At 48.1% G+C, this 26,073-nt stretch overlaps 1 protein-coding gene across 1 annotated transcript in view; it reads right to left on the bottom strand.

Moving 5' to 3' along the window:
• Window positions 1–26,073, bottom strand: part of LOC119390783 (uncharacterized) — a 95,922-nt gene that overhangs the window by 46,201 nt on the left and 23,648 nt on the right. Inside the window, exons 3-5 of the mRNA XM_037658481.2 lie at window positions 25,712–25,950; window positions 14,472–14,553; window positions 9,693–9,780 (exon numbers count right to left, since the gene is read on the bottom strand). Of these exons, the coding sequence (XP_037514409.1) occupies window positions 9,693–9,780; window positions 14,472–14,553; window positions 25,712–25,950 (409 nt within the window). The remainder of the gene's footprint in view (window positions 1–9,692; window positions 9,781–14,471; window positions 14,554–25,711; window positions 25,951–26,073) is intronic.

Here is a 26,073-nt window from a genome sequence, read left to right as displayed (position 1 = left end):
CGGGTTTGATTCTAACAACTATAATTGAATAAGTGTTACGTGCACGAACAATGGCCTTGACCTGCGATCACTTCCATACCGCAGTATTTTCAGGCTCTCCTTGTTTGACCACGTTTATTACCCTACTGCACAACTCCGACTTGATCTAGACTACAGTAATAAAATTGGTATCGACACATGTCGCGCTAAAAGTTTTGTCTATTCATTTATCGCTCGCACCTTGAAGGACTAACCACCTTCGAGAATCAGTCGCGTTTACACCAGACGCCCTTCGTTTTCGAGACTCGGCTAACATTGAAAAACCAGGAATTTCGACTTTTTCGAAGTCCTATCGCTCCCCTTCGTACTGCGTTCGGTCCTTAAGGATGTAAGTAAGTAGTAAACGAAGAAACAACCAAATGAATAAATAGATAAAAGAATACGTAAGCTTCAGGAAAGCCGCGTTTTAATGCGCTTACCAAACACGACACAAAGTGTCTAATAAAGACCCTTAAAAGTGCCAGCAGATATCAGGCGCATTTCGTAAACGCGACACAAAATGCGACAGTCACACTTTTGCGTAAATGCAGAGATCCTATATTAAACCACGAAGAACGGAGAAACCATCTATACACGACGGCGGCGAAGCTCCCAGGAGGAAGCACGTTCGCTTATACAGCATTGCCACGAAGATTAAATCAGCACGTAATAAATAAAAGAAATTGAGGTCGACGTGTGTTCGATAGAATTAACGTGTCTGCGCCCGGCAACACCCGTTGCATTGTCTTGCTGCGAACTTGACGACGACCTAGTGACCCTTAGGCAGGTAATCGTTGACGTCAAAGCTGCTGGACGCGATCCTGGCGCTGTAGAAGTGCTGCAGCATGACGTATCGCTGGTCCTGTTGCGAGCAGCCCGCGCGGTAGTTGTCAAAGTCGACGTCGTACAACAGGACGCACAGGTCTTCCGGCTTGCCTAGCGTCGACATCTTGGTCTCCAGCGTCTTCTTGTTGTCGAGCGCGATCGTGACGTTGAGGTAGAGGCCCGAAGTTCTTCTGAGTAGGCAGCCCTCAACGGGCTTCACGAAATCCTTGAACTCGATCTTGCAGTCGCACACTTCGAAAAGCGCCATGCGCCCGGGCGTCTGGGACACGACCTGAGGCGACGCGGGTAGCTCCGTGTCGTTTGTGTCGCCAGCGTACAGCGCTAGCGACATGCTCACGCACAGACCGAGGTACTTCTCATTGGCACCTGCCACCGGGTGCGTCCCGAAGAACGGAGCGACGAGCGCGACGTGGTACGCGAAGACGGGCAGCGAACTAGCGCAGTAGTCGTCCACGAAGTCGTTTACGTGCGACAGCTGGTGGGTCTTGAAGAAGGTGACGTCTAGGCTGCTCCTATGTTCGCGGAAGAACTTCATCGCGGTGACGTCTTGAACGTCCACGATTGCGGCGACCTTGAAAGCGGCGCTGGGCGTGTTGAGTGACACCAGTCGCCTGAGGACATCGATGAACTCGACCAGCCGCGGCACGGCATCCTTGAACTGGGACTCGCAGACGGCCTTGTTGGGCAGCCAGTGCAGGTTGATGCCTGAAAGCCTGTACTTGCGGTACACGTCGTATGCACTCTGTGCTAGCAGGTGGCGAATGCTTTGGTTTTCGCCGGCCTTGTGAAAATCGGCGCTGTCCTCGGGGTAGCCGCCCAGCGTTAGGATTACGTCTACGCTCACGCTCTGGTTCCGCGCGACGTCTTTGATGACGGCTAGTCCGTACTGCGCGTCAAAGTCTTCTGCCCTGCTGGTGAGGCTACCGTTGGGCAGGCTCCAAGACCAGTAGACGACGGCCGGGCACAAGGCCAACGGGAGGTGCTGCGCCAGGAAGAAATACCCGTTAGACCGCCTGAAGCGAGTCGCATTGAACAGGCAGTACACGGGTTGCGAACCGTTGGGGGGAGCGCCAGGACCGGCCGGCAGCTTCTCGATCGTCACATCCGACAGCCCCTTCTCGGCGCCGGGAATTCGCGCGTTCGTCCGCGGGCATTGGTCGGGCGTCACTGGCGCAATGGTGGTGATGCTACTCTTGGTCTTGGCAGGCGTAGTCTTGGTCGGTCGATTGGTTGTCGTCAACACGGGCTCCACCACTGGTACCACTGGGGCCTCCGTGGCGGCGAAGAGGCTCGTCTTGATGTAGGGAAGCAGTAACATCACCAAAGGAACGGCGAGAATCGCGACTCCTACGATGCACAAGGTCCACACCATGACGAGGCAGCCAGTGCGACACCGGTGAGTTATCATGCCGTAGTCCGACGACGAGGTGGACGCGTCGTGCGCGTGCGGGCCGTACGTGAACTCGTCGCCTCGCGATTGGTAGTGGTAGAAGTCGTAACCTTCTTCGGCCGAGCCGGCGGGTGGCTGTTCCGGTGGCGCGTCGTATTCGTACCGTCTCGGAGGAGACGCCGCGAACCTCGTGGTGCGTCGGCCACCACTCGGCGACGCGTAGCGCTGATGTTGCGGAAGCTCGCCTGCATGGCTTCCATCGTCGGAGTACATCGGAGAGTCTCCGGTCAGTCCGCGTTCGTTTTGTACTTCTCTCCTAGATGCTTGTTCTCACGGCTGCCTACGACAGCTAGGCCGGATGGGCTGGTCCTCGTTGTGCTCCACTTGATGGCTGTGCGATGAGGATCAGCGACGGCAATACGGTCGCTGCCCGAACGAGTCTGCATCACGCGCCTCAAGACATCGTGGCCTGCTGATGATGAGCCTTTCACGTGGACAGACCACGAGCGTCCTTCGCGAGCGTTTTCTTGTACTTCTTCTGATTACTAATATAGTTCTAAGCATCCGCCGTAATTTTTGCTCTTATACTATTATTATTATTATTATTATTATTATTATTATTATTATTATTATTATTATTATTATTATTATTATTATTATTATTAGAGCGTGCTCGCACGTATGCACATTAGTGAATGCATTAAGAGTGACGACGATCGTGACGCAGACACTATAGCATACAGTGGCACCAGCTATGTCAAGGGCTATATCCGGTAATTGTAACATAAATCTTTAATAGTGGCAGATAGACAAAATTGATTGAAATGATGAATGGGTTTTTATTACTTTGAATACTATACAGCCATATTGATACGCCATATACAGGTAAGAAAACGGAGGGAAGTTAAGAAATGTATAAGACGACGAGCCGGCAATGAGCTCATCATCGATCTATTATCAGACAGACCCGAAAAGTCCGCGAATGTTTAATTTTTTTTTTACGACGAGAACAAATATGGTAGGTGTGCCTCTTAACAGACTCAACTATATGATCCTAGATGTAGGATACATCTGTGTGAACATCTTGATAAGGCAGCGCGAATGATAGCGACTCAAGGAAAGAAACAAAGCAGGACGGCGGTGTCCTGCGTTGTTTCCTTTCATGTGTCGAGGTTGTTTGTCCCGCTCTGCCAAGATGGTCAACCTGTACCAGCTAGAAGAAATATCGATTCTTCTATACTTACATCTGCGTACACATCGGCATCTTTTTATCATTTGACGTTAGAGTGCGCGGACCTTAATATTACCGGAAGAATGTGTTTTTAAAAGCATTCTTACGTAATATGTAGTACATTATTTCAGTACTTAGATGTGTGGCTTTTCGCAAGTATCTGAAAATAAAACAGAAAGGAAAAATGTCGTTCTTGTATATCGACTGGTGTACGTAGTTCTAGATCCTGCATGCGCAAAATGCAGCTCCATTACTGTGAAACCTGAGGAAGTGCGTAGCACGGTCACCCAGCGATTCCCGTTCGTAGAGTTCCCACTGCTCCGTTCACCAAACCATCGATGACGTCAATGTTTGAGGTAAGCATGTAGGGTTTCTCCGACACGTGTAGAATGTAGTTAGGGAGATTCGCAAACTCGGCCGGCGACATGCACGCTACTTTTTGCTGCGCTTTATCGACTTTCTGTTTGTTACGGTTGTTGCGATACGCGTCGTCTGCAGCGAGTTCCGTCAGGTTGTTTCCCCCTTCAGATGCAGCGACGAAGGCGCCGGAGAAGCGCCGATGGGAGGAGCAATCGCGCGCTTGGCGAGGCGGTGGCGCCCTCTCATGCCCGGCGCGGGTGTGAGCCGCATGTTTCCGAAGCGTTTTTAGTGATCTTTAGTTAGTTATCGCCATTTGTTCTGGGCTACTTTTGTTAATTATATTATTTTAGACCTTGTTCCTTAATTTTTATCCGGTTTTGAGCATTGCTAGCCTTGTTTTAAGGCTGTATTGACCACATGATTGTGAGCGTGATCACGCCGCATGATATCTACGGATGGGCGACAAGCCGGGCCCCTAAAGCGCTATACGCACATAAAACAGACTATGACTCACTGAAAGTGGACTGTTGCTTGGGTACAAGTATCTATAGTGGATTGGTATTCAAGAACAAAGTCTATGATTCGATGAACTTTTCGCCGTGCATGTAAGCGGTGACGACGAGCGCGTTGTCAACTCCAACGAGGACCTTGAAGAGCGAAGGCGCGTTGTTTATTACTCACATAAAGTGCTACGTCCGCACTACCATCGCTTAGTACGTCTTGTCGCTGCCATAGAGTTTCCTACAATACTTACTAGAGGGAACTCTGGCGCTAGTGTCTATGGGAGCTGCAATGCATCGCGCTTCAGCCAGCATGGGAATCATGGGTAGTACACGGATTTGTCTAAACTTCGTTCTTTCGGCTCCGTTTGGCTCCGCGTCGCCTGCATCCGCTTTGTCGCAAAACGACGTTCAGCAAAAATCAGCAGTTTCACTTCACCACTTTAACTTCTTTACGCTCACCGATTCAAATCTGGTCACGAAGTTCACAACGATCCACTCTTTTATCCGAAAGAAAACAAAAACATAGCAATAAACAAAGCCACAAGTGCGGTCGAAGCCCACAAGCACGAAGACTAGGCAAATCCGTGTACTACCCATCATTCCCATCGTGGCTGAACGATCGCAGCGCCAGAGTTCCCTCTAGGTCATTTTAGGAAACTCTATGGTCGCTGCCACCGAAAAAAAAATATGTACTGCATTTTTAGATGCGATGCATCTTATGGCGGAGTTGAATCCGGTGGTCGTGTGCGGCGTGACCACCCCTACTGCGCTTGCGCGAATTCTCTCCACACACCTCCTCTCCCACTATCCCCACTTCTCTCCCACTTTCTCCCTCTCCACTTCCCCTCTGAAACGCGGGCTCGACATGCCGAAATGCTGCTTCGCATCGCCTCATGGTCCGCTTTAGCGGATATGGTGTGATTTTCGGCTGTATCGCGTTATCGCGTTAGTCGGAGAGTCGACTTTAGGTAGGAAAAATCTAAAAAAAAAAACTCATGTTCCTTTGAAGTAAATACGGTAACTATAGTCGGTTTCGTCCCCTAACTAAGGCGCGCTTGTAAATCACCCACGTAAGAGGGTCGTGCAAGCTGGTTTCCTTTTACCCGCCACGGTGGTCTAGTGGTTACGGTGCTAGACTGCTGACCCCCAGGTCGTGGTATCGAATCCCGGCCGCGGCGGCCGTATTTTCGATGGAGGCGAAAATGCCTGAGGCCCGTGTACTTAGATTTAGGTGCACGTTAAAGAACCCCAGGTGGTCAAAATTTCCAGAGCCCTGCACTACGGCGTCTCTCAATATCATATCGTGGTTTTGGGACGTTAAACCCAAACAATTATTATATTTACTTGAATGCTGACCCCAAAGGTCACGGGATCGAATCCCGGCAGCGGCGGCCGCATTTCTTGTACTTCTTGTTAGATTTTAAGCGACTGTAAATACGCTACTCGTTACAACTGACAAAACCACCCTACGTTTTCTATCAATTAGCTTAGTGTGTTACTGTTATTAAAACACGCTACTATGCCGTTTCACCATGGCCAGAAGTTTCGGAGAGGGCATGCTCGCTGTTTAAAACCAACGGCCGAGTTTTATCAATTTTATTTCATTTACAGGGTGTAGCACAAACAAAAAGCTCCTAGGCCAGCCAGACGACGCAGATGTTGCTACAATTTTTAAAATCGACTGGCCTTGGTGATCAATTCGTAGGCATGTACTGCAGAAGCACGAGTCGCACACCTATAGCGCTTTCCTCTCTCTTCTTTCTTTCTTTTCGATTCTTAATCGCCTTCCACCACAACAAGCTGGCAGACTGCCTTGTGTTTCCTTCGTTTCCTCCTCCTTCTACTCCTCTTGGAGATATGCATCTAACGAGCAAACTTTGCCAAATGTGCAGGCCTTTAGTAATACTGAGGACCTCGAACTGCTGCCTGTTTAGCTAGACCTGATGGCTTGTGGACTAACAGCTTATTGTTAAAGGAGCAGTGACATAAAATTTCAAGCTCGAGACGTGGCCTTCACTCGATCGCTTGGTACGCAAAATATTTTTGAGCGAAATATGAATTGCGTCCGTTGCGTAGAAGTTATTTTATTTCGAGGGCGAACAGCGTACGAAACCTCAATGGTGCGTTCAGCACCCTACGACATCGAGGGTATTATGACGCGTTCAGCTGGGCCCCAGGCCACGCCCCAGGCGTTGAGTGACGATGCGCTAGTAACGATAACGTCAACGATGTCAATGTTGTCATCGTGGTGCCGACTAGCAGCGACGCCCAGCAGCGCCTTCACTTAATAACAATATCTGGGGTTTAACGTCCCAAAACCACGATATGATTACGAGAGACGCCGTAGTGGAGGGCTCCGGAAATTTCGACCACCTGGTGTTCTTTAACGTGCACCTAAATATAAGTAAACGGGCCTTAAACATTTTCGCCTCCATCGAAAATGCAGCCGCCGCGGCCGGGATTCGATCCCGCGACCTTCGGGTCAGCAGTCGAGCGCCATAACCACTAGACCACCGTGGCGGGGGCTCGCCTTCACTTCGACTTCCTGGGTTGGTTGTCTGAAGTCATGCGTCTTCGCCGCGCTGCTTCGAATGATTCGTGGCGTGCTCGTCAGCGTGTGATAATTGGGAGCGACGATATCAGCTGCATTACGCGTCAGCGTGTCGTCAAACAATTGTTCGCGTCTTACACCAGTGGCGTTTCAAGTACCGCAAGAAGGAATGCCTTGTCTTTGTGGCGGACGGCTGTAAAGCTGGTTTATAAAAGCTTCCAGGTAGGACTTCCCATGCAATTTGCGTCTCTCCACACGTCTCCGCGATGCATTGAACGTTGGCCTTCTCAACTCCTCCTCAGGCGCTGGCCTTACACACCCAGAAAGTGTGCTGTTTTTCGGAGCTTGATGGTGACATCTGCGAAACGCGCCAGCACGGACGCCTAGTTGGGGATGAGACTCGCAGAGCGTAGACAGCGTTTGTGTGTGTTGGCGAGGGGGGGGGGTGAAACAAGGCGATCCCGACGTAATGGGACAATCGGCAGACACGAATGGTCTTTTGAGCAGTGCGGAGCTATTTCACCTTTAATAAATCGTTGAATAAATACTTTGTTGTTGTTAGTCACCGAACTGCTTACTTTTGTGGGCAGGATAGGAGCGCCTATCCTGTCCAAAACGTTTCTTCATGTTCTGTGTCCTTGCCAGCCAGTATGGCCCGAGCGTGCGTCTCCAGGTGCCTACTCGTCGCTGCTCGGGCCGGCGTCGATTTTAGAATCGCTTCTTTGCCGAGGATCGAAGCGAGAATGATTCGCGACGTCGCGGATCGCAGTGATTTCCAATACCTCAGTATTTCCTTCATCACTTGTAGACACTGATGACGGCGGCGACGACGACGGTGGTGCCGAAGACATGACTACACGTGCGCGCCTACCAGACGAAATGACATCTGAAACTCCCGTCACCGTTTTGTGCGGCCACACGATCAGATGGGGGCCCTTGTGGGGCGTGACCGCGGGGGTGACCGCGCGGCAGCGCTGCCAGAGCTGCAAAGTGGCGGGATTTGCACCCGTTTTCAACCGCGCTCGTTAGTGGTCATACTAATCAATATTTGATATATTTATTCATCCCCCCGTGGCATTATCAGTGGTGAATCGGTTCTAGGGGGTTGATAATTAGACGTGGACGCAAAAAAAAAAAAAAACGCGACATGCGTAAAGTTGACGTCACTGCTCCTATAAATGAAGGAACTACACACATGTATACAGAGCCTTGTAATGCAAATTAGTATCAAAAATAGACATTCCTGCAATGTGCAGATTTAAAGGAATAGCAGCCCTTACGCAGGCGCTACCTATCGATAAAAAACCGCTTCCGCGTCTGTGCAAGATGGCTGACATCAAGCGAAAACTGGAATAAAGTGTAACTGGAAAGAATGATGATAATGATGATGATATGGAAAAAAAAAGAAAAAAGGTAATAAATTGTAAGCTGGTGTTACTCCACGCCTATATAGCTCTCTATTTCTCATCTTACGATACTATTTCAGTCGCGAAAATTTAGCTATAATGATTTAGGCAGCATTTAGGCGGGTGCGTGATATTGAATGAGAGGTCGGTCATGTTGCGAGCGGCAGCGTTCACGTGTGTGAAAGCATAGAGTTTCCTACAATACTTACTAGAGGGAACTCTGGCGCTAGTGTCTATGGGAGCTGCAATGCATCGCGCTTCAACCAGCATGGGAATCATGGGTAGTACACGGATTTGTCTAAACTTCGTTCTTTCGGCTCCGTTTGGCTCCGCGTCGCCTGCATCCGCTTTGTCGCAAAACAAAGTTCAGCAAAAATCAGCAGTTTCACTTCACCACTTTAACTTCTTTAGGCTCCCCGATTCAAATCTGGTCACGAAGTTCACAACGATCCATTCTTTTATCCGAAAGAAAACCAAAACCTAGCAATAAACAAAGCCACAAGTGCGTTCGAAGCCCACAAGCACGAAGACTAGGCAAATCCGTGTACTACCCATCATTCCCATGGTGGCTGAACGATCGCAGCGCCAGAGTTCCCTCTAGGTCATTTTAGGAAACTCTATGTGTGAAAGCTCTGCTCGTGAACGCCGACTCTTTAATGTCGCTGCTTCAGCGCCGCAAGGCTGAGTTGGCCCCGTCCTCGTAAAGGAAATCTCGATTATGCTTTGCGCGCGTCTTGTCCCCTAAGGCATCTGCAATCTTTCCTTTCCTTGTCGACCCCCGAGGGAGTGTAACATTCATTTTTTTTTATGTAGCGAAGGAAGACAAAGAGAAAGCAAAAATAGATACGATGGCGCTGTGTACAGACGGGTCCACTGTTAAAGAGAACACTTGCGTGCAGGGCATGTTTGGATTTCGCTCTCTTGCAAAAACAAAATGGCTTAGATTTGCATAAGACTACTGGTGGTTGACAGTTCTGCCTCTTCTTGACAGACTTGTGCAGCGCATGAACAATGTTTCCCTGTCCGCTTGCTGCTAGAGGGCCAGCAAAATGAAAGGTGCTCACTGGAGTGTTCCCTTTAACAGTGGACCGTACTGTACACGTTCACAGCGCCGCACTGCACATTTGTACGAAGGCATCACAGATATGCAGTGTTTCGTTAGCGGTTCACCTAAGGAGAGAAGCAGGGGCGTAGCCAGAAATTTTTTTCGGGGAGGGGTTCAACCATACTTTATGTATATTCGTGCGTGCGTTTGTATGTGTGCATGCCTATATACGCAAGCAAAACTGAAAAATTTCGGGGGGGGGGGGGGGTTGAACCCCCCAACCCCCCCCCCCCCCCTTGGCTACGCCCCTGGAGAGAAGTCGTGAATGCGGAGATGACTTACATGACTGCCAGCTGCACTTGGGTGATGCTGAAGTCGTTCCGTGAGCGACACGCTGACACCGCGGCCGACGTATTCGACCCGTTGAGCACTGGAAATAGAACACGAATATTTTTGTGCGAGAAATAGAAAGACTGACCATTCTGACGGCATGTTAGCCTAGAGGAACCCTACCAGTTTGGTATAGCATGCTGAACATTCTTGGCATATGTGAGCATCTTCGAGCCTTCATAAATTTCTTCCAACGATAGGAGAAAGTGTGACGAACCCATGTACTTTACTACTTAAAACAACTGCAAATTGGTCTAGCTGGTGAGGAATCATCGTGGTCGTGACGCGACAAACGTCGACAGAAGGGTGGAGAACAGCACAGGACATACGCTAAACTTCAACTGGTTTTTTAATCGCAGAAAACACATAATTGAAAACTACTTTACCACTACTACTACTACTACTACTACTACTACTACTACTACTACTACTACTACTACTACTACTACTACTGCTACTACTACTACTACTACTACTACTACTACTACTACTACTAATAATAATAATAATAATAATAATAATAATAAAAATAATAATAACTGGTAAACAAATGTGAACTTACGATCATAGCGCTTACTCTTTTTTAATTTGCTGGTTTTCCGCAATTTTTTATGAAAATTTTACGAGTCGTAAATACGATTTCTGCTTCCTCTAGTTCCTAAAGTTTTGTTCTCTCCGCCAAGTCGAAGCAATTTCGTTGAAATCAATTTTTGTGGTTTCCTAACCAAATCGCTCCAATGGATGGATGGAAAAACTTTATTTCGTCAGAAAACAGTTGGGGACGATTCCGTGTTAGATGGCCATCAACCCAAGGTTGACGGCGACCTGTGTGGCCCACTCCACGACCCTTATCTGGACGACTGGGTCTGAGCTGGTCAACACGGCCTCCCACTGCTCGAGAGAGGGATCACGCATAATATCCGCCGGTGGCGGCACCATGCTACATTCCCACAGTATATGGTCATAACTTGCCATTGCCTGGCACCATTTGCATTGTGGCTTAATCTCCTCCGGGTATATTTTGCTCAACACGTATGGGTTGGGAAAAGATCGCGTCTGCAGTTTTCTCCAGACGCATTCCTGCGCCTTGCTCAACCGCTTGTGCGGGGGCGGATAAAGCCTACGCTCTAGTTTATAATGATTGGTGATGTCGTGAAAGGACACCAGCCCATCTCTCGCGGATCTCCCCGGAACGGGCGGCTCACCTGCCCGGCTGACGAAACCTCGAGCATTCAGGTGAGCCGCCTCGTTCCCAGGGTTTCCAGAGTGTGCTGATACCCAGACAAGTTCTATTTCCCGAATTTCTCGCCCCGCGGCTCGGTGCAGCAGTCGTGCGGCGGTGACCGATATTCTGCCCCTCGCCAGATTTCGAATGGCTGTTTTTGAATCACTGAGAATCAGGTCAGACTGAGAATTAGTGATAGCTAGCGCTATTGCCGCTTCTTCAGCAGTTTCTGCGGAGCGGGTTTTGACTGATCCAGAGGCGACCAAGCGTCCCCGCCTGTCCACCACCACAATCGCAAATGCGTCCTTGTCCTTATATTCCGCGACGTCTGTATAGACTGCCGATTTGTACTCCCCATATTGAACATGTAAATTCCTGGCTCTTGCCTGCCTGCGTCCCTCATGGTGGATCGGATGCATGTTCTTGGGCAAAGGCTTTATGTACAAGGCCTTGTGTAATTCTCGCCGCACCTGAGTTTTAGTGTCACCAGCGGGAGCCTCGGCGCCAACGCCAATCCTTTCCAATATATCCCTGCCAGTTTCCGTTGTCGAAAGCCTAGCGTGCTGCATCACCAGGTGCGCCTCCCGTAGTTCTTCCAGGGTGTTGTGCACCCCTAATCTTAGTAGCCTGTCTGTTGACGCATTGTTAGGAAGCCCAAGGGCTGCCTTGTAAGCCTGCCTAATCATAGCCTCGACCTTGCCTTTTTCTGTGGTATCCAATTTCATGTAAGAAGAAGAAGAAGATGCTTTTAATGAGAAGAAGGAGGAGAGGTCGGCCTGGAAAGCGGGTTCTAGCCTGCTACTCCTCACGGGGGTCGCATAAGTAATCCTGCTGAGCACAAACGCCTGTACCAGCTTACAGAGGTTCTTTTCTTTTATCCCGCTCTTACGGTTAGCGATTCGCCTGATTAGCCTTACGGTAGCGTTGACCGTGTTCTTAAGCTTTTCAAGGGCCACCGTATTCTTCCTGTTAGTCTGTAAATATAGGCCCAGGATTCTGATCGTTTGGGCTTCGGCGACCGGCATACCCCCGACTTTTACCTCCAGCGGTGGTGGCGGAATATAGTGCCTCGCATGTGGACCTCGTGGTTTGTCCCGAACCACAAAGAGCTCGGACTTGGGCTGAGAGCATGAGAGTCCCGCATCTCCTGCGAGCTCTTCTACAATATTGACTGCCTCTTGCAGTGTTTCCTCCAACTGCGCGTCGCTACCCCTGGTCACCCATAGAGTAATATCATCCGCATAAAATGTGTGCTTCAGTCCCGGTATCTCTTCCAGCCTCGGCGGTATCTTAATCAAAGCGAGGTTAAACAGGAACGGCGACAAAACTGAACCCTGTGGCGTTCCCTTGCCCCCCATCGGGAAAGAATCCGATTTGATTTCTCCAACTGCAATCTCCGCAGTCCTGCTCTCCAAGAATGATCTGATGTAGCGGAAGGTTCTGGCCCCTGGGCTAACGTCCGATAGGTTCTTTAATATTGCCTCATGGGAAACATTGTCAAAAGCCTTATTCAGGTCGAGCCCCAATATAGCTTTGGTGCCCGTGCCGTTCCCGGGATCGACTACGTCATATTTCAGCTGTAACATGACGTCCTGCGTGGACAAATTGGCCCTGAAACCAATCATAGTTGCGGGAAAGATCGCCTTGTCCTCCGCATAACCCTGAAGCCTGTTTAAAACCACGTGCTCCATCAATTTGCCTACGCATGATGTCAGCGAGATCGGGCGCAGGTTCTCTACGCAGAGCTTCTTGCCTGGCTTAGGAATAAATATAATCCTAGCATGCTTCCATTGTGCTGGGATCTCCCCGGCCGCCCAATACTTGTTCATCAAGTCCGTGAGCGCCCCCACCGATTTGAAATCCAGGTTCCTCAGCATTTTATTAGTAACCCCGTCCGGGCCCGCGGCTGACGTAGTGCGGAGCTGCCCCATGGCAAACTCCACCTCCGCCACCGTAAAGTCTTCATCTAGTTCTGAGTTTTCTGCCCCCGAATAGTGTGGTAAGCAACCACCTACTCCTTTGGTTATGTATCGATCCCGGAGTTCTTTTATAAATTCTCCAATCGTGCCTTGATACTGATGCACTAACCGAGTCATTTGTCCCCTTTGTGCCGACTTGGTTGCCGCCGGATCCAAAAGGTGCCTCAACAACTGCCATGTCTTTTTGCATCCGAACTGACCATTCATTCGATCACAAATCTGTCCCCACTGCTTGCCCTGCAAGTCCAATGTGTAGGTTTCAATTTGGCGTTCTAGCTTGGCCATCTTTCTGCGAAGGACGCCATTATGTTTCTGCTTCTTCCACCTTTTTAAGAGACTCGCGAGAGCTTCCCACATGTGTAACAGCCTAGAGTCTGCAGTAAACTCCTCTTCCTCGATTGGCACTTCTACCGTGGTACTCTTTACATCCTGCTTGAGCGCCTCAACCCAAGTGTCCAAGTCTTCAATTTCCCCGTTCACCGTGTCTGCCCTGGTTTTCCTAAATCTGTCCCAATCCGTAACTTTATGGCCTTTCACTTTGTCTTTATGCTTCGAAGCACTAAACGTCGTGGAAAGGATATAGTGATCACTTCCTAGCGTTTGTCCCGTGTTAACACACTTTGCATTACTGATACCCTTGAGAAACGTAAGGTCCGGAGAAGTATCCATGCTAATGCTGCCTATCCTCGTATGATCTTGCGGGTTGTTTAAGAGCGTCCACCGCAGATCCCGGGCAACTTGCCAAAGCCGATTGCCCTTTGGGCTGGCTCGGATGTAACCCCACTCTGGGTGCGGCGCATTGAAATCCCCCACCACTATAAGCTGAGCACTAGCCGCTAACCGTTGAGTTTGAATCAGGAGCGGTGGCAAGCCCAATTCCTTATCTTTAGGAGAACAATATACATTAAGTACAAACAGACTCTTCTCATCCTTTCGTTTGGGCACAATCTCTAGCAGTACGTAGTCTTCCCTGCTGCTATGTACGGTATGCTGAATGGCGGTGGTGTTGCGATGGACTAACACTGCGGTAAAGACGCGCGATACGCCCCTTGGATCAATCCCTTGCGATGTAAATGCCTTAAATCCGGGTAATTTCACGGAACCACTAGCCTCCTGTAAGGCTATTATGTCCGGCTTACTATCCAGATTTTGTACGTGTAACTGCAGGTTACCCCGCTTGCGACGGACCAAGCGAGGGGCCATGATGAGGCAACAGGTTGTCCAATGTTGGCGCTTGGCCGCAGTTGGCCAAGCGCCAACATTGGACAACCTGTTGCCTCATCATGGCCCCTCGCCAACAAATCGCTCCAAATTTTACGGGCATTTCAATGTCGACATAGAAGCTAAAACGACACCTCTAGCGTAGAGAAAGAGTCTTGCGCCTTCTTATCAATCGGAAAGACGGTGCGAATAATCCAGAAGTGGTAGCATGTCATGTCAGAAGTAGTAACATGTCATGTCAGAAGTGGTAGCATGGCATGTCAGAAGTGGTGAAGAAGAAAAAAAAAAAACAGGCACGCAGCTCACCTTTCGCGACGAGCGCTTCCAGCTCTCTCCCGGAGCAATGCGAAGGTACACACACGCCTTGTCGTATCCTCTTCAACGTATTCTGCGATTGAAAAACGCGCAAATAAAGAACAGTCGTCATGATACCGGTGGTCTTTTTCATAACGTTAAAAGGACACGGAAAAATCTCCTGCCGCATATAATAGCGTTTCCTATGTTGTTCATTCATTCATTCATTCATTCATTCATTCATTCATTCATTCATTCATTCATTCATTCATTCATTCATTCATTCATTCATTCATTCATTCATTCATTCATTCATTCATTACTGCGGAATCATGGTCCGCAGTACGGAATTGAGATTGACCACTCGAAGAGGCGCACAATACTTCTATCGGAAATGAAAATTCAAGACCATTACGCAACAAAGTTTTAATAAACAACCTTTTAACTAATTGCCTTAGCACGTATATACACGAAAGCAGTCATTTCGCAAGAAATCAATTTTGAAGCTATAGAACCGTATTGAGATGGATGCTGTAAAGCTTGCGGTTGAAATGTACCACTTCCTTTTGTGTCGTCATCCACTTTTTTTTTGTTTGAACAAAATGGAGGTGAAAAGCTAGTGACTTGCGTGTATCAGGGGCGTAGCCAAGGCCCCTGGTACACGCGGAATTTAGTAGCTAGAAATTTATTTCGGGGGGGGGGGGGGGGCGTTCAAACTTCCCCGAAAATTTACAATTTTGCTTGCGTATACACACACTCAAAAATACATACGCACGCAGGAACATACAAAAAAGTATGATCCAACCCCCCCCCCCCTCCCTCCGAAATAAATTTCTAGCTACTCCCCTGGTGTGTATACTTATAGATTTTGGTGCGCGTTAAAGAACCACAGGTGGTCGAAATTTCTGGAGCCCTCCACTACAGCGTGCCTCGTAATCATATCGTTGTTTTGCCACGTAGAAGCCCAGCAATTATTAGTGATTATTTTTAACGAAAGGCCTTTTTATGCCTTGAAACTATATAGGCAAAAAAAAAAAAAATGAATGCGAAATGCGTGTCTCGAAACACGCATCATCCTCAGAATTTTTTCGCGCGGATATCCCGTTTCAGGCGCTCTGTTTGGCCTTGCGGAAGGCCGAGCATGGGCCTTCCATTCTTTCGAGTGGCACGAAGGCTGGGCCCACCAGTCAACCACGCATGCGGTCCTCGAGGCTCGGATCATCGCGTAAATGCACAAAGCAGCCCGTACACGTTCTCTGATTCACCAAGGCGACAATTCATCGAAAGCGGCATATGACTCGGTGCATCGTATGCATTCTTGATCGCTAAAGTTGAATAGAAGAAGTGCTAATGCACTTACGCAAGATTGAATCTCATTCACTGAAGACGTACTAGGACGCTTCTGCCGAGGCCACGCGCCGTTCAACCCTGACTAACTTGCGTTATCCTCAGGGGCACAATCTATGGACACTTGAGAAGGTGATTAGCACTGGTGAGCTTTTATTTTTTACTTGCAGAGATATATCCGTTATGAGGTACAGGTTGAGATTAACGGTCCGCACTAATCCAGCTTACGCAAAAATTCATTGTGAAAATTACGAAATATCATTGATCAGTATTAAGTAATTGCATTGGAAACGCTTGTCCCTTTGGTTGAAATAATCGCTGAACCAAATGTTGAGATCTTTTCAATGTTGGACACTGAAATTTTATTCAGTGTTCGCCGGGCTATTAACTCTCGAATGAATGTTGATCAAAGTATCGAGTCAGCACTGAACGTTGTGGCTTTGTTCAAATATCGTTAGATATAAGTGGCGACCGAGATCTCTGGAATATTTGACATTGAATATTTATTGCAAATCCAGTGGTCGGAACTTGGTGCGGAATATCATACTCGATCGTTTTTCGCTCTCTTTTGTGAACACTCGGATTCAGCTAACGTGCTTGATGAGAAGCCATCGCCAAATAGCTAGCTTCTGGCGTGAGCGGCAGCCGAATTTTCGAAAACCGAACATACATTGAACGATTGCATAGTACCGTGCGCCTCTTTCTATTAAGCTGTCGTAGGTAGCTAAGATAAACGGGGCACATGTTTGCAGCTCATCGGTCCTGCTTGGGTGCCTTTGCTGCGCGCTATATATGACGAAAGACGGCATTTTGGGCGTCTTTTTTTGTCTTATCGCCATTCGTCATGTATTTCGCGCTGGGTATTTCGAGGTCACGATCGCTTTGTGCACGAAAGCGGCGAGCGAGCGCCGAGTTTTCAAGAAAGGACACGCAAGCAAGCCAAGCGGTGGTTGTTATTGTAGGATAAAAGGACTCCCGTAAAGGTGCAAACTGTTTAGAGTGTATACACTCACCACTCTAAGAAAAAATGGAGTATTTGGGGAGTCTTTCTGCCACGCAACTATGATCGTCATTCACCTCGCTTACTTTCCTCGCGTTATCACCGCGGTCCCGGCACTTCCCGGTCACGAACGGCGGCCCACGCGCTCCCAGCGTGACATAACATTCCTGAAAGGAAAGTGGCGAGAGCCGTGTTTTCAAGAAAGGAAACGCGAGCAAGCCAGATGACGATTATAGTTGTGAGGCAGAAATACTCCCCAAATAGTTGAATTTTTCTTAGAGCGTGTACTTAGAGTCGCGCAGATTCACACTTAACGCATCAGCTGCTGTTCGTGCGAGGACGGCCATAGCGACGAAACATAAGTGTTTCTGGCGCTTTCATTTACACATCAGTGTTTGATCTTGTTTAAGGTGTGTTTCTATTCCACGCAGAGAAACACGGGTGCAGGCATGCATGAACGTGCGAAAGCGCACGTGCGCACACGCGAGAATGAGCACACACGCACGCACATTTTTACTACCGATACGCAAATGACCTCGAAGCGAGCACTGCTTTCCGCCAAGGCAGGCCGCGCCGTATTCAGTAAGCGCCGCGCGGGACACGAGTGGATTCTGAGATCTGCGCCTGGCATCGACACAGCATATTTCGTTCAAGTCAAGGCCCCCGCAAGGCACCACGCAATGCCGGCTATACGGAACACTGTATCTGCGCCATCTCACGTGATTAACAGATCGAACATGACCTGAAAGCCTACTTCTGTTTACCCTCCTTTGGCTCAACTCGTTCCCATTTGCTTTCATGGAGAGCACTGTAATGGCGTTTAAATGACCCATGCATAACTGTTCCTATTCCAATGAGTTCTGTTTCTTCTTTAAATTTAACCTATTGCCGGCTTCTCGAAAAAGCAAGACGGGACAGAATCGAAGTCATTGAGCGCGTGTATTAGTTCCTAGAACCAGCGAACGCGCTATAACTTGGCTGTAAAATAAACTACGTCGCTTTGTACAGGAGGTTCCCGAATATAGCAGCGCGGCTTCGACGCTCGTTGTTTTAGAGGCGGCGATGTGCGCACGTTTCTCACGTATCGGCGCTCCCAATCTGCCCATACAGCACGACCCTACAGATTCCGCTTCAAGCGCTTCGTGCTCCAATTTCTCGGTCATTTGCTTTTACAAAGTGTTTGTAAGAAGAAGAGAATACCTGTTATACGAACTGCAAATGAACGCTCCAGATCGATAGCGCCCAGAATGTGCTACAAAAGTAAAACAAAATTTAGGAGCGTTGTGGCAATTTTGGAAATGAATTTTGCACTCTCAGTAATATATGTCACCTCTTCAGTTTTAGCAATGGTACGGCTGAACAGCTTTCTAAAGAAATAATAAATGTGATATACTGATTTGTCACTTATAGCTTCTGGTAATACGTAGATAACTCGCATTGATTTATTGCTTTCGTGGTTTCCTTCATCAGACCACATTGGCTTCGATAATATATGTATACAACGTGATCTACGTGAAATGGGTCCTATACACGCAGGTCAACAGACGCCAGTACCTGTCGGTGTGCTCGAAACAGCAAAAAAAAAAAAAAAGAAAGAGCCCAGAATGAAAGAAAGATACCGACGTGAAATAGCTGTGACGTGCTGTTGCTTCGACAACTATATTGTCACGTGGTCGTGACGTCGACGAAGACAGCAGTCGGCGTTTGCGGGATGAAACTGTTTATTTGGCCGAACTTGTGGCCGGAAAATGAGAACTATAACTACAGCAATACACGCTGTACAATGATAGCGGCGAACAGGGCGTCGTCCGTCGATCAACTGACAAGCGGTCACGCGTGTCGGCTTTTATACAGGCGCTATCGAACTTTCCAGCAATATCGCTGGTGGCGGCGTAATCTCTAGACAAAGCTGGAACATTCGAGTGCGGGGCGCAATCTTAACAAACCGATCTACTACGATCGCGACGCTTCTAGAACACTACTTCACGGACAGCGTCGAGCGTTGATAACCGTTCCTGCCGGTCAAACCTGAATACATCAAAACAAGACAAGAAGTGGGCGTGGCATTGCCCCCCTCTGAAAAAGCATCGTCCCGATACTTGTGAAAGAACATAGAAGAGAGAAAAAGAAACAAGTGCATACATAAATACATTACAATAACAAAGGAAAAGTAGAGTCCCCAGGTTCGCTAACGCGCAAAAAACGGCTTAAGGCGCACGACATGGACGACTTCAGGTCGTGCGCGGCGTCGCTGAGAGTTCGTAATGCCGTCCGGGATGACCTCGTAGTCAAGAGCGCCGAGGCGTCGAAGAACCTTGTATGGCCCGAAATATCGCCGAAGGAGTTTTTCGCTAAGCCCACGTCGGCGTATCGGCGTCCAGACCCAAACACGGTCGCCGGGCTGGTATTCCACGAAGCGTCGTCGAAGATTGTAGCGACCGCTGTCGGTGTACTGCTGGGACTTGATGCGCAGGCGGGCGAGCTGTCGAGCTTCTTCGGCACGTTGTAAGTAGGTGGTCACGTCGATGTTTTCCTCGTCGGTCACGTTTGGTAACATGGCGTCGAGCGTCGTTGCCGGGCTCCGTCCGTAGACCAACTTGTACGGCGTCATCTGCGTCGTTTCTTGCACAGCGGTGTTGTATGCGAAGGTCACGTACGGAAGGATGGCATCCCACGTCTTGTGCTCGACGTCAACGTACATGGCCAGCCTGTCGGCGATGGTCTTATTTAGCCGCTCGGTGAGGCCATTGGTTTGAGGGTGGTAGGCAGTGGTCCGACGGTGGCTTGTCTGGCTGTACCTCAAGATCGCCTGAGTTAGCTCCGCTGTAAACGCCGTACCTCTGTCGGTGATGAGGACCTCTGGGGCGCCATGACGCAGAACGATGTCTTCAACAAAGAACTTCGCTACCTCGGCAGCACTGCCTCTAGGTAGGGCCCTTGTTTCGGCGTAGCGGGTCAGGTAGTCGGTAGCTACGACGATCCACTTATTACCGCTAGTCGACGTTGGGAACGGCCCCAGGAGGTCCATCCCGATCTGCTGGAACGGTCGCAGAGGTGGCTCGATCGGCTGAAGAAACCCCGCTGGTCTTGTTGGCGGTGTCTTGCGTCGCTGACAGTCTCGGCATGTCCTTACGTAGCGAGTGACGTCGGCGGCAAGGCGCGGCCAGTAGTACTTTTCCTGTACTCTTGCCAGCGTTCGGGAAACACCGAGGTGTCCTGCTGTCGGGTCGTCGTGCAGGGCCTCGAGGACTTCTGGTCGCAATTCTGGAGGCACCACGAGAAGGTATTTGGCTCGATGTGGCGAGAAGTTCTTCTTTTGGAGAACGCCGTTGCGTAAGAAAAACGACGCCAGTGCTCGCTTGAACACTTTCGGAACGACGGCGTTCTTGCCCTCGAGGTATTCCATAAGGCCTCTGAGTTCCGGGTCGGATCGCTGTTGTTCAGCGAAATCGTCGGCACTTATGGTTCCCAAGAAGTAGTCATCATCCTGGTCGTCTTGCGGCGGCGGGTCCACGGGGGCACGAGACAGGCAGTCGGCGTCAGAGTGTTTTCTTCCGGACTTGTAAACGACGTGAATGTCGAATTCTTGCAGTCGTAGGCTCCACCGTGCGAGGCGACCGGAACGGTCCTTCAAGCTAGCTAGCCAACACAAGGCGTGGTGGTCGCTCACAATTTTGAAGGGCCGGCCGTAGAGGTAGGGGCGAAACTTTGATGTAGCCCAGATGATGGCCAGGCACTCCTTTTCCGTTGTGGAATAGTTGATTTCTGCCTTTGATAGCGACCGGCTAGCATAACTGATGACCCTCTCCAGCCCGTCAGTCTTCTGCACGAGGACGGCGCCGAGTCCTAGGCTGCTTGCGTCGGTGTGGATTTCCGTATCGGCGTCTTCGTCGAAATGTGCTAGTATTGGAGGCATCTGAATGCGTCGTTTAAGTTCTTGAAATGCCTCGATTTGCGCCGTTTCCCACTTGAATGGCACGTCGGTCTTCGTCAGGTGCGTTAGTGGCTGGGCTAATCGTGAAAATTCCTTGACGAAGCGTCTGTAGTAGGCGCACAAGCCGAGAAAATGGCGTACGGCCTTCTTATCGGTGGGTGGCGGGAAGGCAGCGATGGCAGCTGTTTTCCGCGGGTCCGGGCGAACACCATCCGTCCGTCGATCAACTGACAAGCAGTCACGCGTGTCGGCTTTTATACAGGCGCTATCGAACTTTCCAGCAATATCGCTGGTGGCGGCGTAATCTCTAGACAAAGCTGGAACATTCGCGTGCGGGGCGCAATCTTAACAAACCGATCTACTACGATCGCGACGCTTCTAGAACACTACTTCACGGACAGCGTCGAGCGTTGATAACCGTTCCTGCCGGTCAAACCTGAATACATCAAAACAAGACAAGAAGTGGGCGTGGCAATATAGAGCGTAAATTCGAATAACCTTTTTGTATCGACCACAACGCGTGTGATATCGAAGGCCAGGACATAATTCCAATTCTTTCGGTTCGGCAAGTGAGAAAAGATGAGAATGGCGGTCGCAATTATTCAAGTGGGCCTGTTGTCAAAACTTTTTTTTGGCGCTTTGCGATGAGCGGTGCAATGCAGAAAGCCCTGTCACCATTGAAAAGAACAAAGTGATGAATGAATAGGAAGTTATAGCTACGCTGCGGCCTCTGATGGAGGAGCGTAGACAGAAGATTTGAGTGAATCACACACGCAGTGTATCCGTCCCGAGCATAATTAGTTGTTTGTATAGAGCTGTTAATAATGAACGTTTATTTTTTTTTTTCTGTGATCGCATTGAATTACTCCGCGGAAGCTTTCTTCCTTTTACACGTTTTCTTTGAATCAGTGTGGCGACAAAAGTCGGGACAAATGTACAAAACGGACTATCAAATTATCAACGCTGCACAGGAGTATGTATTAGCTTCATTGGCACGAAGTTCTATCATTTCGCTTTACTTACATCGAAGTGACAGATTCACGGTCTTGTGCCAAAGAGCAGGTATTTTTTCCAAGTCGAATAATGCGATGGCCTGCAGCCTATAGAAGACTCGTAATTATTCCAAACTATAGGTAGCATGTTAAGCTATGTGGCATACATATTTATGCCGCGAGTGATAACCTTCAATAATGTTAAACCACATGACAAGCCATACGCGGGCAAGTTTGTTTAGCTCTCGTGTACACAAAATCATTGTAGGTAGCTAGCCCTAGGTACTTTTATACATTCCATCAACTTACGCGTTCTAAATTATGGTCGTGCTATTACCTGCATATCAAACGGACGCTAGAGCCACGCCATGTACGCAGTAATCTATGTGACCGCCCTTAGACTCTGCTCATTCTTTATACGCCACATATAGTACATGTACATAGCGCTGATGATTATTCTTCTCTTTTCTTATTGTTTTAGTTTCTCCTAGTTTTTCTTGTTTTTGTGTGTTTCTTCAATACTACTATCATGTTCATGGGAGAGCCAGCTTTAACGTAGGCTATCTTTCCATGCTTTTTTTTAAATATAAATAAAAAAAATTGCTTCGACACTTTAATAAAGAATATTCTTTGTTTATATCGACATCCAAATCTCTTTGTCTTTTATATTCACGACAGGCTGCGTAATATGATCTCTAAACGTAATTTCATGGGAACGTTGGTGTTCAATTTATTTATTTATTTATTTTGCATGCCCTCAATCGCCAAGACATGTACTGGGGAGTGGGTTGCAGTACATGAAGAAAAATAAGTCGTGCAGCGTTACACAAAAATAGTGCCAGAAAATTCTGAATAACATTTAAAAAGAATGGAACAAAACCAGAAAATTTTAAAGAAATAAACAGAAATAAGCACATATGTTATGTAATATTTGTAGCAAAATATAAACGTAAAAGAAGTATCGCAAAGGGGAGAGAAAGAAAATAAATAGATGCTGAGGAGATGAGCATGAGATGATTATGCAGGATTATCACAACGAATATCAAGCAGTTTTCTATCGTTAATACTTTTTTTTTTCTCCAAGGAAGTGCATGTTAGAATCGCACCTACTAAAAACTGAGCACTGTATATATATATATATATATATATATATATATATATATACAGTGCTCAGTTTTTAACAGTTGAGATTGTCGCGGCAAGTAGCTTATCGCGGCAATATATTGCCGCGATAAGCTACTTTTCCCCGCCGCCTTTCACTTTCTTCTTCAGCTGTCACAGCACATCATCAGCTGATTCATGCAGTTCCATGACTGAGTACATCGCAGTAGGGTCGTGTGTGGAGGTAGGTACTACGTAGCCGAATCATTTGGTCAAATGAAGTTTCATCTCTCTCTTACGAACTGATTATTTAAAGCAAGAGCATTCTGTTCATTTAGCACACATGTTTCGCCTGATTCACGCCACTGATGCTTTCGCGGTGCACGCTTTAATCGCAATATTGTGTTTTTAGAAGACATGATCAGGCAGATTTGTATACCTAGTTTTGGCAAAAGCCTTTCGTTTCCCTAAGACTTCGACTGATGTATCTCCGTTGCCGCGTACAAGCTGAACAGACAAGAAACTCCTGGTAAAAATTCACGTAATACGTCGCGTCACTTCCTTCAAAAACACGGATACTATGAGCAGTACATGGTTCAGCAAATTTTTTTCTTCTCTCTCTCATTGTTTACGTTTTACCGCGTTCGACGAGCCGTGGAGAATGGATGAAACAAGGAGGATAGAATGCAGCGACGAGGAAATTTAGTGCACCATGCTCGATCTAACGTGGTGGCATTGGGTCGTCGCTGGAAAGGTCTGGAAACGGCGCGTGCCTCGAGCGGCGGTTGTTCTTGAAATTGGCCATGGACGAAAACCCGTCAACCACGTCGAAGACGTTTCGGCGCGGGACCTTCCTCGAACGACGCGACCGACTCGAGGACGTACACACGTTTACCATCTGCGCGACATTCCGCGTAGCCACGTGCATCGCGGAATTAAAAAAAGCACGAATGATCACTCCGAGTGATCACAACCGTGACGACAGTCGTCATGGACGTTCACTTTCAACTACGCCGCTGGAACGCTCACCGATGACCCCGCTTTGTTTGTGTAGGGCCAAATTCTCAAGAATTTTGGATGGCGTGAAAGAAAACATTCATTTCTTTGTTATTGCCAGAAAAAAATTTCGAAGTAATCCATAGTCGGGTGCAATTTTAAAAATCAGCAGCATTTCCTCCTCAAGGGTGGATGCACACGAGCCCATACCAATGAGCGCGCGCTCTAGAGAGACGTCATAAATTGGTGACCCCTCCGGCGGAGGACATCGCTGAGTACATGAGTGGCACTATCTCTCTAGTCGCGAAGGAAACCAACTGCCACGCTTCGGCCATCTGGGCGGGATCTCTCCGAAATTATTAACTTGTATGCGATTACATTTGCTATATTTATTTATTTCCACATAACTGCAGCCCATCATGGGCTATGGAAGGAGTGGCGACAACATCACGTATCAATTGCAAACAAAAAATCGGTCACTGGCGAGGCGTGAACAATTTGCTGCAATACATTCCAACGTCAAATTGTTGAAGGAAAGTAGCCATATTGGTACAAATGAGTTCTAGATTTAAGTGACAAAACATTAAGAAATTGCGCGCTAAGAGTACATGAACGTTTAACGAACATTTATTCATTTAAGCGGGTACAGCGTGGGGAGTTAATTAAGACGTGCAAGACCTTTAAGCTTTCGTTGTGGCCACGTGTTGCCAGAGTGGTTAATTTGAGATTTAGAGAGATTTGAAGAAGGTGAAAAGTTCTTATCCTAACGACAGTGGATAAAACGAACAGCTTTCTTTTGTACGGACTCAATCTTGATCACATCAATTTTATGAGGTAGCTGTCCGAACTATAGATGCATATTCAAGGACTGGGTGCATTAGTGTTTTGTATGTGAGCAGTTTGGTATCTTGAGGGGCTACACGAAGGATGCGTTGAAGATAACCCTGCATTTTAATGACTTAGTACATGTTAGTTCAATACGCTCACTCCAAGATAGATTGTCTTTGAACATGTCTTTGAACATAATACGTTGCATGCTGTCCACCAGGAGCTCAAGGTTAGGTTGATCTGTTGCACTAAACGTATAGCTATAACAAATTTCCTACAAACATGGTGTAAGCGTTTAGATATGAGCGTATATAAAAATTACCATCACTATCTGTATGCGTCGGTATTACTTCTTTCTATACAGCGGAGTTCTGGTGCCACCAAAACGCAACATATGCGCGCACAAGTGCTCAAGAAAGAACAAGCGAATGACAAGTTTTAAGAATTGCAGTGACCACGTGTACTTTGAAATATCCGTGTATTCAAGCGTATTGAATATATTCAAATCGAAAACACTACAACACGCAAATTGAAGCGAAGCATTATTAAGAAGTAAAAGGCGGGCTCCGGCGTGGTCATAAAATGCGTGGGACAGATAACCATTTGCCTGTTAGAGTTGAATGACAGAATGGGTAGGGAGGGATGGAAAGCACAGACGAGGAAGACAGAGAATAAGCGGCGCCTTGAAACTGAGAAGTTTTGCAGGCGTGAACCACAATCAACTCGCGTAAGGCAGGGCTACTTGGAGATAATTAGGCGTTGCCTTCAGCGTGCACTGGACGCAATATAGGCCGAGGAAGATGATCGTTACACTGATTTACATTGCAAACTGTACAATCGAGCTATTTGGCAAACTTTCGGTATTCCACATTTGCTTACGTTTGTACTTGTAGCCTAATTAGTTCGTCAACTTGAGTAGTGGCAGCACACTCTGAAGGCACAAGAAAAAAAAAGAACGCACTCAAGACTAACACTAGCAACCTGTGTCGATATCACTCAGATCATTCCCCATATTTTAAAGAGGTGCGCGGGCTCTCGCAAAATTACAACTCACGGTGCCATTCCTCTGGACGTCTTCGCTGTCCGAGATTTTCGTAACCAGGGAAGCGGCGCTGGTGGCCCACAGCAGGCTGCAGTATCGGCCTTCCATGGCGGGGGGCGCCCGGTCGCTGGGCGCCAAGTTCTCGGGGTCGCCGTGTCCGATGTCCAGGCACTCGTCGTACGAGCCAGGGTCCGATGACGGAGACGACGTCGTGAGAACACCGCTCGGGAACTTGCCTGTGGCGTCCAGGACTGCGTACGCATGGAATTAAATCATTCGAATGACGCACGGATCAGTATTTAGGGTTGAATATATAATGCGAAAGTAAAAAAAAACTACACACAAAACTTTTATTATGTCACTGGTGCCAAGTA

The sequence above is a fragment of the Rhipicephalus sanguineus genome, chromosome 4 (genome assembly GCF_013339695.2).
Source record: "Rhipicephalus sanguineus isolate Rsan-2018 chromosome 4, BIME_Rsan_1.4, whole genome shotgun sequence".
Classification (NCBI taxonomy): domain Eukaryota; kingdom Metazoa; phylum Arthropoda; class Arachnida; order Ixodida; family Ixodidae; genus Rhipicephalus; species Rhipicephalus sanguineus.
This window is presented reverse-complemented; position numbering and strand designations above follow the sequence as displayed.